This window comes from Equus caballus, chromosome 10, assembly GCF_041296265.1.
Source record: "Equus caballus isolate H_3958 breed thoroughbred chromosome 10, TB-T2T, whole genome shotgun sequence".
Classification (NCBI taxonomy): domain Eukaryota; kingdom Metazoa; phylum Chordata; class Mammalia; order Perissodactyla; family Equidae; genus Equus; species Equus caballus.
Genome location: NC_091693.1, coordinates 83,076,029 through 83,089,801, shown reverse-complemented (window position 1 = coordinate 83,089,801; position 13,773 = coordinate 83,076,029). Strand labels below are relative to the sequence as shown.

Below are 13,773 nucleotides of genomic sequence, written 5' to 3'. Positions count from 1 at the left end.
TTGCTCCAGGGTTCGGGAAGGCTAGAAACACCCGAGCAATAAGCTGGGAGGAGGGACATCAAAATCACCAGGAGTACTTGTTTAAAATATACATAGAACTTCCTGAGCCCTTCCCAAATCTGCTGAATTAAAAGCCCTGGTCCCAGAAATAGCTTTCTTTCGAACGTCCCTGGTGAATTCCAAGGAAGGCCAAGGTAGGAGGAACTATTACAAGTGTAGTTCTCGGCCATGCCTCCAAGTGTAGTTCTCGGCCATGCCTCCAAGTGTCAGTTCTCGTTAGCAGTTCTCAATAGCATCTTGGGGCAATTGCTTTCCACAGAGGCAGCACTTTGGCTGATAGTAGCTCTTGGTGGAGTAGGCTCCCTGTAGCACTGCTAGAGAGGCATGAATATGTAGCTGTTCCCACTGAAGCTTTTCTCTTTGGCTGGCCTCAAAGTAATGGAGATCCCCTGTGGTTTGTTGCTTTATACGCCACAACTCCTATTTGGGAACTCAGGATTGTTCTCTCAAAGCAAGGTAAAGAAGGGTCCACGTTGAGTCCTCTCTTGGCATTGATGATACAAAACTGCCTATGTAAAATGAAACTCTGAAGACTTTTGCTCAAAACCTCCTTCTAGTTACAGCCTGGGTAACAACATATTGGCTCATAGTATCATCCCTCCATTGTTCTCCATTATCCCTCCTTTGCCGGGCCCTGAGATTTGATGATCTCACAGCTCAGAGTGAACTTCTCTTCTCCCTTTGGGGACAAGCCTAGGATGCCAGAATGCAGGACTGATCTCTTTCTTGGAAGTAGTTGAACCTAATTATCTAGGGGACTGGGTAGGTGCCCTAAAGCACCCATTTGGTGAATCCACATGATTGAGACTTGTTGATCTCTCATAGGCAATGTGAGGTGAAGAGCAGAGAAGGGGCCAAGCCAGAGAGTGGGGGGAAAGAGTGGGGGTGATTGGAGCAACAAATAAAGTTGAAGAAACAAGCAGAGATGATCTGTTAAGATTCAAGAAGCCAGAAGGAAAGGCTAAACGGTCTCCAATGATGCTATGGACAGAGGGCAGTATTGAATTTTATATATAGAAGCTGAAGTCAAGAGCTATGACAGGCTTTAATAAATCAATAAGGAATTTACCTTAAGTATCTTTCAGATCTAAAATGATGCACTTTTCACCTGAAATATATTTTTAAATGTTCTAAAACATTTTAGATGTTCTAAAACACATGCCTCCAAAATTCTCCAGGCAAGTGACAATGTAATAAACCTGAAATATATTTTTAAATGTTCTAAAACATTTTAAATGTTCTAAAACACATGCCTCCAAAATTCTCCAGGCAAGTGACAATGTAATAAACCTCAGATTCAATAGATTCAGTGTTAGTCACAGAAGATTATTTTCTATTAATGTTCTATACCTATAACAAAAACATTATTGCTTAATTAGTGTGTTATAACTGAGACATTTTGATTTCATAATGCCTTGTTTCATGAGTGGACCTTAAAAATACTCTAATTTCTCTTATTCTCTGACTTAAAATTATATTCAGAGGGTATTGTGAAGGCCTGGATGCAAATGATCATTCAATGCTTAGTCAAAAACATACATTTCAAATCATGGTGAATATTTCCACACTGTTGTCCAAAATAAAAATCTATCTAGAAGCATAATGACTCATAAACCAATAAAAAAGGAAATATACAAGAGATGTGCATATAAAAATAAATGAGCGATGTAGTAAGAAAGTGTTTCACTTCTGTGGTATTCTTCCCACAAACCCAAAAATCCCAGTTTAATCTTGAGAGAACATCAGACAAATGCAAAATGAGCAATATACTACAAAACATCTGACCAGTACTCTTAAAAATGATTGAGGTCATGAAAAACCAGGGAAGATTAAGAAATTGCCACAGATTAGAGGAAACTAAGGAGACACAATGACTAAATGCAATATAGTATCCCAAATTGGACCCCAAAAGAAAAAAAATAAACATTAATGATAACATAAATGAAATACGAATAAATCTGTCATTTAGCTAATAGTAATGTATCGATGTTAATTTCTTAATTTTGACAAATGCATAACGATTATGTAAGATATTATCCTCAGTGGGAGTTGGGTAAAGGGGACATGGGATTCTCTGTACTCCTCATACACTTAACATGAATTTAAAATGATTCCAAAATAAAAAGTTTTAAAAAATGCATATAAGACTATGCTTCTGTTTATAGTAAATTATATAATTAGCGCCAGAACTCTCAATGATGACAACTAGACCAACTGGAAATAATATATAAAAACATTTATTTAAAGCCATCTGAGAGCTATCAAGAGAGTGAAGAATCACCTTCTCAATATCAGACAGAAGAAAGATGTCTAAAGGGGTAATTAGTGTATTGTGATAACTTTTGTCCTGGGGGCATTTCCCTGTCCAGAAGACATAGCTGAGAGACTGAGCAGTGCTTTTGACAGCCTTGCTGTACTAAGAAGACAAAAGTTGGATCCCAGGACTTGTACGAGTGGTACTTTGATAAATTCCACACACTTTGGTTTGTACTCCAAAGACAGGAAGCCTGGGAATGAGGGTAAACTGGAATTATAGACGCTGTCATTGGGTTATAGCACAGCTTTGAGGCATGTAAGTGACCCAGAAATCTGAATCTCTAAAATCAGATTAAGACTATCCATATTGCCATTGCCTGGCAGAACATCAGAAAATACTCAGAGGGTGAAGATACTACCTTAGGCCTCAAATTATTTCTACACTCAATTTTTCAAATACAATTTCTATTATGCAAAAATAATCAAGAATGTGAGGATATAAGATAGCATAAAAAAGAATCAGGAGATGAAACAGAAATAAAATATATCCACGAAGGCCAGATATTAGAATTATCAAGTAAAAACTCTTAGATAATTTTTATTTTATGCTTAAGAGATGAAAATAGAAGATTCAAAATTTAAATATGAATTTTTTATTAAATTAAAATTTTAATAGATACATAAAATTTCAATATAAAACTAGACACTAAAGTATTTGAAAATGAACCAGAGAAATTCTAGAACTGAAAAATATAATAAATGAAATTAAGAAGCTATGAATAGTTTCAATAGCAGATTTTATATAGCTGAAGAGAGAATTAGCGAACTGGAAGTAAGCCAGAAGAAAACATCTAGAATGAAGAATAAAAAGCCAAAAGAATGAGTGTATACAAAGGAGACTATAAGATACATGGTGTACACAATGAGAAGTTCTAAATTATGTTTAAATGTCTTTATAAAGGAGAGAGAACATGGAAGGAGAAATATTTGGAGAATTAATGGTTGAATTATTTCCTGAACTGATGAAAGTCATCATTCTGCAGATATACCAACCAAATATATCCCAACCCAGAAAATACAAAGATATCATCTATAACATCATTGCCCATAGAACTTCATGCAGTGATAGAAATGTTCTATTCTGTGAAATCCAATGTGGTAGCTGCTAGTCACATGTGGCTACTGAGCACTTAAAGTGTGGTTAGGCAAGTGAGGAACTAAATTTTAATTTAATTTGAATTAATTGAAATTTAAATAAGCACATTTGGCTAATGACTATAGTCGTGGGCAGTGCAGATCTGGAGCATCGTAGTAAAACTACTGAAAAAGAAGACAAAAATAAAGTCTTTTAAGAAAAATCAGAGAAAAGACATACAAAGGACAACTATTAAATAGCTACCTTTTCAACATAGACAATGGAAACCAGAGGACAATTAAGTGTGTCAAAAAAGTGTGACAATTATTAAATAGCTACCTTTTCAACATAGATAGTGGAAACCAGAGGACAATTAAATGTGCAAACCTGGAATTCCATGCTCAATAAAAATATCCTTCAACAATAGAATATTTGAGGTGTATTCTGTTATAAGCCTATTTTGACCCATAGGCCATATTGGAGATAAATTTGCATGTTGGCCTTGAAACCTTTGAGATACTAAGACTTGTTTCTGGTTTCCCTGTATTCTGAGAAGTCATCTTCTCAATGTGCCTCCTTGGGCTCACCCAGGGAGGATTTACTACTCTCTCTACACCCTCCTGTTGTAGCACTTATACTATCATTTTGCATTTACTGGTTTATGTGTTTGTTTCTCTTACTTAACTGGAACGCTAGTCTCTGAGATGTTTTGGATATAAACATCTAATAATTACATTTCAGGTGGTATTCAAAAGTGCATCATTTTAAAACTAAAGGTTAATGATAGTAAGATTATTTCATAGTCACTTTTCTGGCAAACATTGGAGACAAGAATCCATTCCCATGTGTTATATTGTAAGTGATATCCAAAATTACGTAATTTTAGAACAGAAAGAGAACTTAGGACAATTTATATATTAAATTAATTCATGTATTAAAGGAATTCAATCTTAGATTAAGTGACCTGCCCAAGGTCCCCCAAGGACTGGAGCCAGGACCAGAATGCAGGCTTCCAATCTCATGTGCACTCCTCTCTACCACGATATCTCAGAATTAGGACTCTTTCTACTTAAACTGAATCTAGCATCTCTATGTCTCCTGTAAACCATTGTTGAGTTTAGCAATTATCAATTTTTTAAAAATCAACTTCTAGTCTTTACTAGAGTATGAAAGAAATGTTAACCTGGGAGTCAGGGAGCATGGATTCTTATCTCAGCCTTGATACCAGTTGAGCTGGGAGTCCTGGAGAATATCACCTACCTTCTCTGGACCTGTTTATTCCAAAAAGTAGCATGTTTCACAGAGTAAGCTATATAAAATGAAGCAGATATCCTAAAAGAGCTCTGAATTTAATTCTTATTCTTAAAAATTAGCATTCTACTTCAAGTATTTTGAACTACTTTTGGTTCCTCAACTCATCCACTTTCCTATGAAAAATAAATAAATAAGGAAACACGTCACAGAGAAAGTTAAATAAGTTGTTCTTAACAGTCACCATCAATGAGTAGTTTTTACTGAATGTCTAGAGGGAAAATAAGGTAGCCAGTTAAACAAACAAACAACATATCTGTTTGTTCCTTGTTAGCAGGTTAACATGGTCTAAAGAATGAAGAAATGGAGGGAAAGCATGGCTTGGAGATGTGTATGTAACACGTATGTTGCATACCTATCTAGGCACATTTTATAGTGTTGAGCCAATTTCTGAACTGGACCTTTTTTCTTAAAGGTAAAGAAAAGCTTTATAAATATTACGTAATTATTAGTCTTGGATAAACACTGGATCCAGAGGAAAATAATAAAAATTCAACTCAAATTATTCTCTCTGTACTCTCTCCCTACTTCCATATCCTCAGGCCAATCTGGCCAGGAATTAGATGCCTCTGGGCACAAAGCAGGTTGAACAGCTGTTTAACTCACTGCATTGACTCTGCCATTTGGCAGATTGAGATTACTGCTGGGAGCACCATTTGGAAATTTTTTCCCCAAAACTGATATTTTTGAACATAGAATTTGAAATACAGTAAGGCACCACTATACATTCATAGAATAACAGTGCCTAAAAAGAGTGTGATAGATTTATATCAAAAATCTAACTTTCCCCCAGAAGTGTTTAAAGAGCTAACTCTAGATTGCCTGAGGTGGCCATGATAGGATACGAAAATGGGATTTCTGAACATGTGAATGCAGAACATGATACTAGCTTCAGGTGTGTGAACTAGTGAGGAGAGAATATCAAACATGAGTATAAATAGAGATATACATAAGCAGGTAGGACAAAAGGAGGAAGGCCACGTATGCTGTTGGGACAGATTAGGGAAATATAATTAGAGAGTCCAAGAAGGTCACTCTGTCAAGGTTTGGGTATTTGAGAGGCTATCACTACTACTAACAACAACAATAATAGCTATTGTTATTATTACAGCAGCAGCAAACAAAATAGTTAATGCTAACAGAGTGCTTGATGTATATGTCTGTCAGCATTACTCCAATGCTTTAAATATAATAATTCTTTTAATCTTGTTGACAATCATACGAAGTAAGAACTATTGTCACTGTTTCTAATTTATGGGAAATGAAACTGAGGCACAGAGGATTTAAGTCACTGGCTCAAGATAACACAGCTGGTAACCGGTGAAGCTATGGTTTGAATCTGTGGCTTAAAACCTATGAATGAATCTAAAATCTTAACCATAGGATAAAAGATGCTACAGAGAAGTGCAAGACTTTTAAATCAAGCATATAATTAAGCATATTAACAAAGCCTGACCAAAGGAAAGAAACCCAGCTGTAGCCCTATGTGGTGACAGCAGAAAAACACACAAAGACTGAGAGAATTTCCTTTTATTTAGGTCCTTCGTGTGAATTACATTTTTCCCAAATTCACCACTTTTGTTCCCATCTTCAGAACAGAGTACACACAGATCTAACGTTTCCTTTAAAGTTTCAATCCTTTTCCAACCATTAGCAATCCTCATTGTCAGAAAAAGTCCCTTTATATGTAAAATTAATTATTGACTTTCCAACTTAAACCCATTTCCTCTTCTCTGATCTTTATTGGAGATGGGAGACACATTCTAGATGAAAGTAGTTAAAATTCTAATCACTCTAGATTTTTTTTCCTTTTTATTTAATAACTCATTTATATGTACTTCTGCTAAAGCCTATTTTAAAATCTCCCTGACATTAATTACTGATACATTCAAGTCTCTCTGACAGGCCTATTTTACCATTGTAAATGTACGTATGGTGAGCTTTCTCATCTTACCTCTCCATTCTCTAAGGGGTGTATCTTGGAGTAAAATGAAGTGCAGATGACCTCATCGTCTTTGGCGTATGATGGCGGGCCCGTGCGGGGATGGATGTTGTAGAGGGTGAGACACTCTGTGTCGGTCACAGCATGATACTGCCAGGGCTTGTACTCCACATCATCAAGCGAGCGTTCCAAAATCCAGTTTCCAGGCCGAGGGGAGTTAGCTGCCTTCACGATCACATACGCAATCTGGAACACCTGCGGAAGAGGGACAACGACCACATGTAACTTTGAGTTCCAACGCATTCTCAACATTTTGTATCACATGTAAGGCTCAAAGCTACAATAGATTTTATTTCAGATTTTATTCCATAACTTCATTATGTTCTCTGAAATGATTTTACTGTTACATGTTCATATTTTATACCTTTTTGCTAAGATAAGATGTTTCATTTTGACAGCCAGGCCTTTAAAAGAAATGGTTAAGATTGGATTTGAGTTCTCTAACAACTCATGGACATCATTTCACCTAATTTTTAAAGTTTCATTATATTCATGATCACAGAAAGCATTCATGACCTCCCAATTTACTTACTGTGCTGTGTTAGCATAATAAGTATGCACTAAAAATTCCATGTGAGGATGGTGCTTGATAGTTTAGAAAACACAGTTACTTACGTCACCTAATCCTCGGGAAAGAACCACTTAGACGGAGTTAGTGTGGTGCAGCAAAAACAATATAGGCTTTGGAGGCACAGTTTGTGTTCAAACTGTGGTCCCAGCATTTATGTGACCTTGGGCAGAGTATTTTACTTTTCCAACTCTTAGCTTCCTTTTCTGCAAATTAAGGTCAATAACAAGTACACTACTGAGAGAAAATTTGCATTAAATGAGGTAATATATGAAAAGTCCCTAGCAAAGGACTTGGGCAATCAATACTCAATAAATGTCAATTCCTCTATATCCCCAAATAGAAAATAAGGGAGAAGAAATTCTAGAACATGCAGACAACTGTTTTAAACTGGAACATATTAAATAAAAGGTGTCTGTACCTTCTATACAAGAGGTAAATATGTTAAAAAAAGGAAATAAAGAAAGGCGTCAAGTTACTAGAAGTCAACAGAGTGACAATTGAGGGGAATCTGGCAATTTTCTATTTTCAAATCTACATAAAATTTGGAAACATGAAAAATAATATTCTGGATGTTTTGTGATAGTGCATATGTGTGTCTTTACCGATGCCGTCCAAAAGAACAACGCACAAACATTATTCAGTGACATTTAAATGTAATGCTCTGGGTAGAAAGAGAGATACAAGCTAGTTGAAATTACAGGCCCACCATCCATGGATTGATAATATATTGTAATAATAAGACATACAAAAAATACACTAGTAATAAAGCAACATGGTATGTTCTGGTTAGTAAATGCTATGAGATATGAGGAGCTTGCCACTTCTAAGTTCTGGGAGATTGGGGTCATTGGAAGGGTACAACTAGGAGAACAGACCCACTACAATGTGATGAAAGGGGCTGCTGGGCTGCAGAGGATATTCTGACAGGAAAGTTCTAGAAATAAACTTTACCTGCTTCATAGTTTTGACATGAGATCTTCATGAATACATGTACAGTGTCTATGGTAAACTCTAAGGGACTGAATTTAAAAATATGAAAATTTGCTCTGCGAGGGGTAATACAAGTGGCTGTGATGCTGCCTGTTGCGAGCTTTACTAGGATGCTCTTCTACTTGTGTGCAGTGAGGGGAAAATCGTGAGCCATCAAATGATTGAAAGCTGGGCTGGTAATTGCCTCTTCGGCGCAGTTGTGGAAAAACTGCTGGTTAAAATGTTGAAATGCTCCACTATTTGTTGATAAATCGCTGCTGAGACCATCTGGTTAACCTCAGCATCCCAAGGAACAGCCAAGACAGCTGCTCTGATTGGTTTGGGCTTTGATCGTTCTGTTTTATTGAATTTGACTCCAGGCAGGAAACATTATAAATTTCTATTTACAGAGGTATACAGATAAGTATAATTGCAGATAGATATGTGTGCGCATATAAATACTTTAACATCCTTAGACATTTTGGGGAAGGATATACATGAACTGTTGAAGCTGTGATCTCTGAGGTTTGGGAATAAGGAGTCAAGGAGAGGAGGAGAAGAGCTTTTACTGTTCATCCAATATCCTGCTATATTAATTGTAGTAACATGTCTTAGTTTTCAATAAAATTATTTTTTTAGAAAAAGCAAAATAAGTATAAGAGAAAGGACAAAAGTAGGAGTAAGATAGAACATACTCCATCAACCATTATACAAAATATCTGCTGTTTCTGCAGTTTTTAGGTGTTATTCACAAGGAATTCTTTCTCTTAGACACTCCATATTCAACAACTCATGCACATGGAATTTCTGTAAAAAGAAATTCGCTGAGGAGCATCCAACTTGATTAATCTGATACAATGCAGAGAGATAGTTGTCTCTACCATAAGTAGAAAACGCTCTGATCTTAATTTCTGGTAATTCTAAAGTATTCATGACAAGGTCTGTAAAATGATAAAGAATACAAATAACTAAATTGTGAGCTCCTAAGGGCAGAGACTATAGCTTTTATATCTTTAAAGATGTCACAATCCTTATTATAACTCTTTTCAAATGGGGGCATTCGATATTTATTAGATTTCGTTGAACAACAGAAATCAGTGTAACACGCTTCCATCTATTAACTTCTATTAACTCAACACTGTTTTTCCTGTTTGTTAGAGCTTGAATCCCAGGCAACACTAGCATATTTCATCACTTGCAAGAACTAAGACAAATATTGCTTGGGTGTTCATCTTATTATCTCCCCATGAGCTGAGAAATTAAACTCTTTTACTCTCTGTTTCCCAGTATTTCTTTTCCAAAGTCAAAACTATGGAAGAGATAACGAGATAATGAACACAAAGCAGTGCATGTTCTCTGGAAAAAAGAACTTACGTAAATATTTCAAATTCGCATCTTTCTTTCCAGAAAAAAATTGTACAGAGATATTTTTTAAATGGAAAACAAAAAGAGAAATAAAGCATGATTAGAGATTATAGGTACCCAAAAAGAAAAATAAAGATACACTAAGATTATGGATAAAGAACTTTGTTTGGAAAGCAGCTCAGCAAGCAAATATAGGAAGAGGCCAAATTCTCTCGGAGTTACAATGTGGATTTATGACTGGGGACCTTCTGTGTTGGCTCTGGAATAATAGATGAAATCCACGAAAAAAAGTTATGCTAGAGATTCCACAGGCTCTTTCTATAACTCCAGAGAACAGGCAGCATTAAGTGACATGGAAAAGCAGGCACTGCCTTAGAGAATATTAGAGGAGTCCGATTTCAAAACAGTATCGGTTTTTCACTTATTTTCTACGGATTCTTTCACATTTCATGCAAAGTTAATTAAATTACTTGGCATGTAGTATTTTGAATAAACTTCTAAAAATGTGGTAGACAGCATTATTGAAAAACACAATGAACAAAAGTATGCTTTGAAGGCGTCAGAGAAAGACGGAAAATTTAACAGTGATTTTCTAAGTAGTCCAAAATTTTAATGACCTTAATAGAATAATTCTCTAAGGTACCTCTACTACTTTTATTAACGATGTCTTACATTTTCAGTATAAAGACTCTTCAAAATCAGTAGTTACAAACCTTGCTTCCAGATGAATAAAGCCTCCACCTATATGGGGTGTAACAAAGAAAGCAAACCCTTCATTATAAGAAGTACAAAAATGCTGTGATGGCTAGGCTTCGATGAACCTTAGATATCTGCGCACAACACCCAAATTTTTTCTGATGGAGGGCCCTTTTTACAAACTTGGTGTCTGAAAAAAAATCCAAATAACTTTTGAAATAACCCCAAATATATGACATTTTACTGTAACAAAGAGAATTTTCTATTTCATTGTTCATTTGTATGTCACCTAACAAAATATCATGTAATTACTTCACTGATGCAGCACTAAATTAGACGTTCCTGCTATAACAGAGTGTTAAGAACTTAATTTCATTTAGGGTGGAACTTGAGAATAAAGTCTTTCTGAAGAATCTTTTAGTCCCAAGGTAACAAGTAACATACAATGACCACCATATACAGAGATGCTTTCCAACCTTTTCTCATCATGGCTGAGATAAGATGATGTTGGTGCAGCCCTGGGGCAAAAGGAGGAGACCTCATAGCCTGAAGTGAGCAAGCTCGGAGGAAATCTGGGTACTCTCGACACTGCCCTGGGGCTGAATATCTTAGCTCACCTACAACCCATGTGGGTAAGTCTGACATCCAGAACCCATTTCTAGCCCATGCATTGCTGGGTCTGGATTTTTAAAAAAATATTCTCTGCTATGACTCTCAGGAACCCACTTTATCCAATTTCTAGGTCCTCAGAGGAATCGGAGATCTGGGAAATGCTACCAAAGAGTATTGTGTTCTAGAGACTTTACTGAGACTTTTGAGTGTCATTGACACACAGTTAAGAGAGCCAGGTCAAGGTATGACTCCTTAATGTTGTAACAATGCCATGAGACCTCTGTTTGCTGTAGGCTGATCCCCACGAAAGTCATAAAAATATTAGTGAAGGCCACTCTCTCTCTCTATGGAAGATAACACTTATCCTTCTCACAGGACTTGATCTAAATTACTCTCTTCCATTTCTTCTTTCCTAATCGCTCAAGAGAACATGTGGCCATCTAATTTCTGCCCACTGTTGAGCTCTGCCTCTCTCCCCACATTATTGCCTGTCTTTTAACTTAGAGCAAATAGTTGTCCACATAACAAAATTGCTTAATTTTGAAAGCGGTTTTGCAATATTCTAGTACCTGCTCTTGCCGATGTTATGGATTTTAACATTTCCACATGCTGTGAGGCCAACTCTAATATATTTTGAAAACTCATGTGTCTTCTTAGTTCTAATAATGTGTTTGCCAAATTCCCTTATTTGTCCATATAGGTAGACAGTCTTTCAGAAAGCAATGAGAGTTACGCAATACCAGAACCATAAAGTATCCCAGGAATCATGAGTTTTCAAGCTTAGCACCCATTGGAATAATTTGGGAAGCTTTATAGAAATGTGTATATGACTCTGTGAGTTGATGGATGCAGTTCATGTCATTATCTATTCTTTCACCTGAGACCTCAAAAGAGAGAATAAAGAGCTAAAACAGAAACCAGTAACAACAAAGAGAAGAGACTGAAGAGAGTTCGCTATTTTTCTGGAAGGTCCATGAGAGTTGGCTGATCAGGGAAAGGAGAGGTCATGGCCTAAGGTACTCAGAGAGGCTGTTGCCCCCGGAGAAGTCCAGTAGAATGTCACAGTGACAGGTTTGACCAGAAGCAGGGGTCAGAAGTGGGGCTGAATGTAGGCAATTCATCAGAAGTCTGGATACAACAGAGGATTCACTCAAAGACCCACCCTCAGCAAACCACATGCAACCAAGTTCTTACTCCCCAGCAAAAGTTTCTGAGCAATCGCAGAAAACAAGTGGCCCACAATAACCTTAAAAATTCTCCGAAGAGATCATCATACAGATTTTGATAATACTATTACTGGGTCTATGTTTGAATCAAGCTCCAAAAATAAAAAGCTTTTAAATGATGATTTAAACTTTAAAAAATCAACCTGGAAATACCTCTGATTATTACATTCTGGGTGAGTTTTACGTGTCTTGTACATTTACACTTACTTCGATAGACCTAGAATAACATGGTGGGGAGTCCAGAAGGACAGTCCCTTTTCCTGCCTGCACTTTCTCTCAGACACATTCATTTACAATAATTTCACATACTGAAATGTTTTGTAATTGTCACTAAGTTATAATGCGCAGCTCATTTATTCTCTCCGCCCCTCCCCAAGTGTATACGTACTACAACTGCTGAGTGTGAACTTAATGAGTTGTAGGTAAGCAAATGTGCCATTGCCCCTCAGGGGAAGTGGCCCCCATGTCGCCAGAGAAACAGCAATGTTCTGCCTTCAATTAAAACAGATTTTTTATACTCATATTAAAATCATCTGAAGTTTATACATTTGAAAATGAATTACTCTATCACTTCAGAATTTCTAAGAAACAATAATCTAACGGATGACTAATGATAATCCCTTGAAGATAAAATGTTCAATTATTTGTTGAAATTGTTTTTAAAAAGGGTTTTAATCAAGACCTAACTACTCATGGGAAAGTATTTGAAGCATTTCTCTACCTCACTCTGCAGGAAAGAAAACCTCAACTTCTAGCTCTGAAAAATAACAAGTTACTTTTCAGCTCTCCCTCAGTTAATATATAAATGTAAAGCAATTTCATTTTTTCATTAAAAATATTGGTTTTGTTTTCCCCTAGAGCGAGGTAAGTTGATTATAAAGTTGACTTGGAAGAAGTGACAGCCAAGAAAACCTGAGATGGAAGAACAACGAATGGAGGGACACGCTGTTAAAAGAAAAAAGCAATGTGGAGAAAATTGCAGTAACACAAATGCTGCTGCTTATGATGAAGGAGGCCCTTTTGAATTGATGGCTCTATGGCCACTAACGGTCATCAATGGCCACTAAAATCCCCAAAAGAGAAACTTGTGGACATGTTCTGCAGTATGATGGAAGCATGTAGCACTATCTACAAAGTACTCGTGTTAAAAAAGTGGACCTGAATCAGAGCAGGTCTCTAAATTTAACTATCAGTTTACAGGTAGCAGAGGAGCATGTAAACAGCACCACAGGGATACAATTAGCAAATCCAGAATGTGAGAACCTCTATTGGACAAACAATATGGTTTCTTCAAAAAATAAATTGCAAGGAAATAAAAAATAATGAGGTTATAGCTTAAGAGAGGCTTAAGAGATACCAAACAAATGCAGTACGTGACTTCAGGTGTATCTTGATTCAATCAACCAACTGTTAAAAAAATTTTGAAAGCAAATCTGATGAATTTGAATACTGACTGGATATTCGTTAGTATTAAAGAAATAGTAGCAATAGTATTAATTTTTAGGTGTGACAACGGTTTTGTTTACAAAAGAGCCATATCCTTCAGAGAGACATACTGAAATATTTATAG

General features: G+C 36.3%; 1 protein-coding gene across 3 annotated transcripts in view; it reads right to left on the bottom strand.

Moving 5' to 3' along the window:
* Positions 1–13,773, bottom strand: part of LAMA2 (laminin subunit alpha 2) — a 541,014-nt gene that overhangs the window by 357,305 nt on the left and 169,936 nt on the right. For all 3 annotated transcript variants that reach the window (XM_014734836.3, XM_070223794.1, XM_070223795.1), the window contains exon 4: positions 6,717–6,959. In XM_014734836.3, the coding sequence (XP_014590322.1) occupies positions 6,717–6,959 (243 nt within the window). The remainder of the gene's footprint in view (positions 1–6,716; positions 6,960–13,773) is intronic.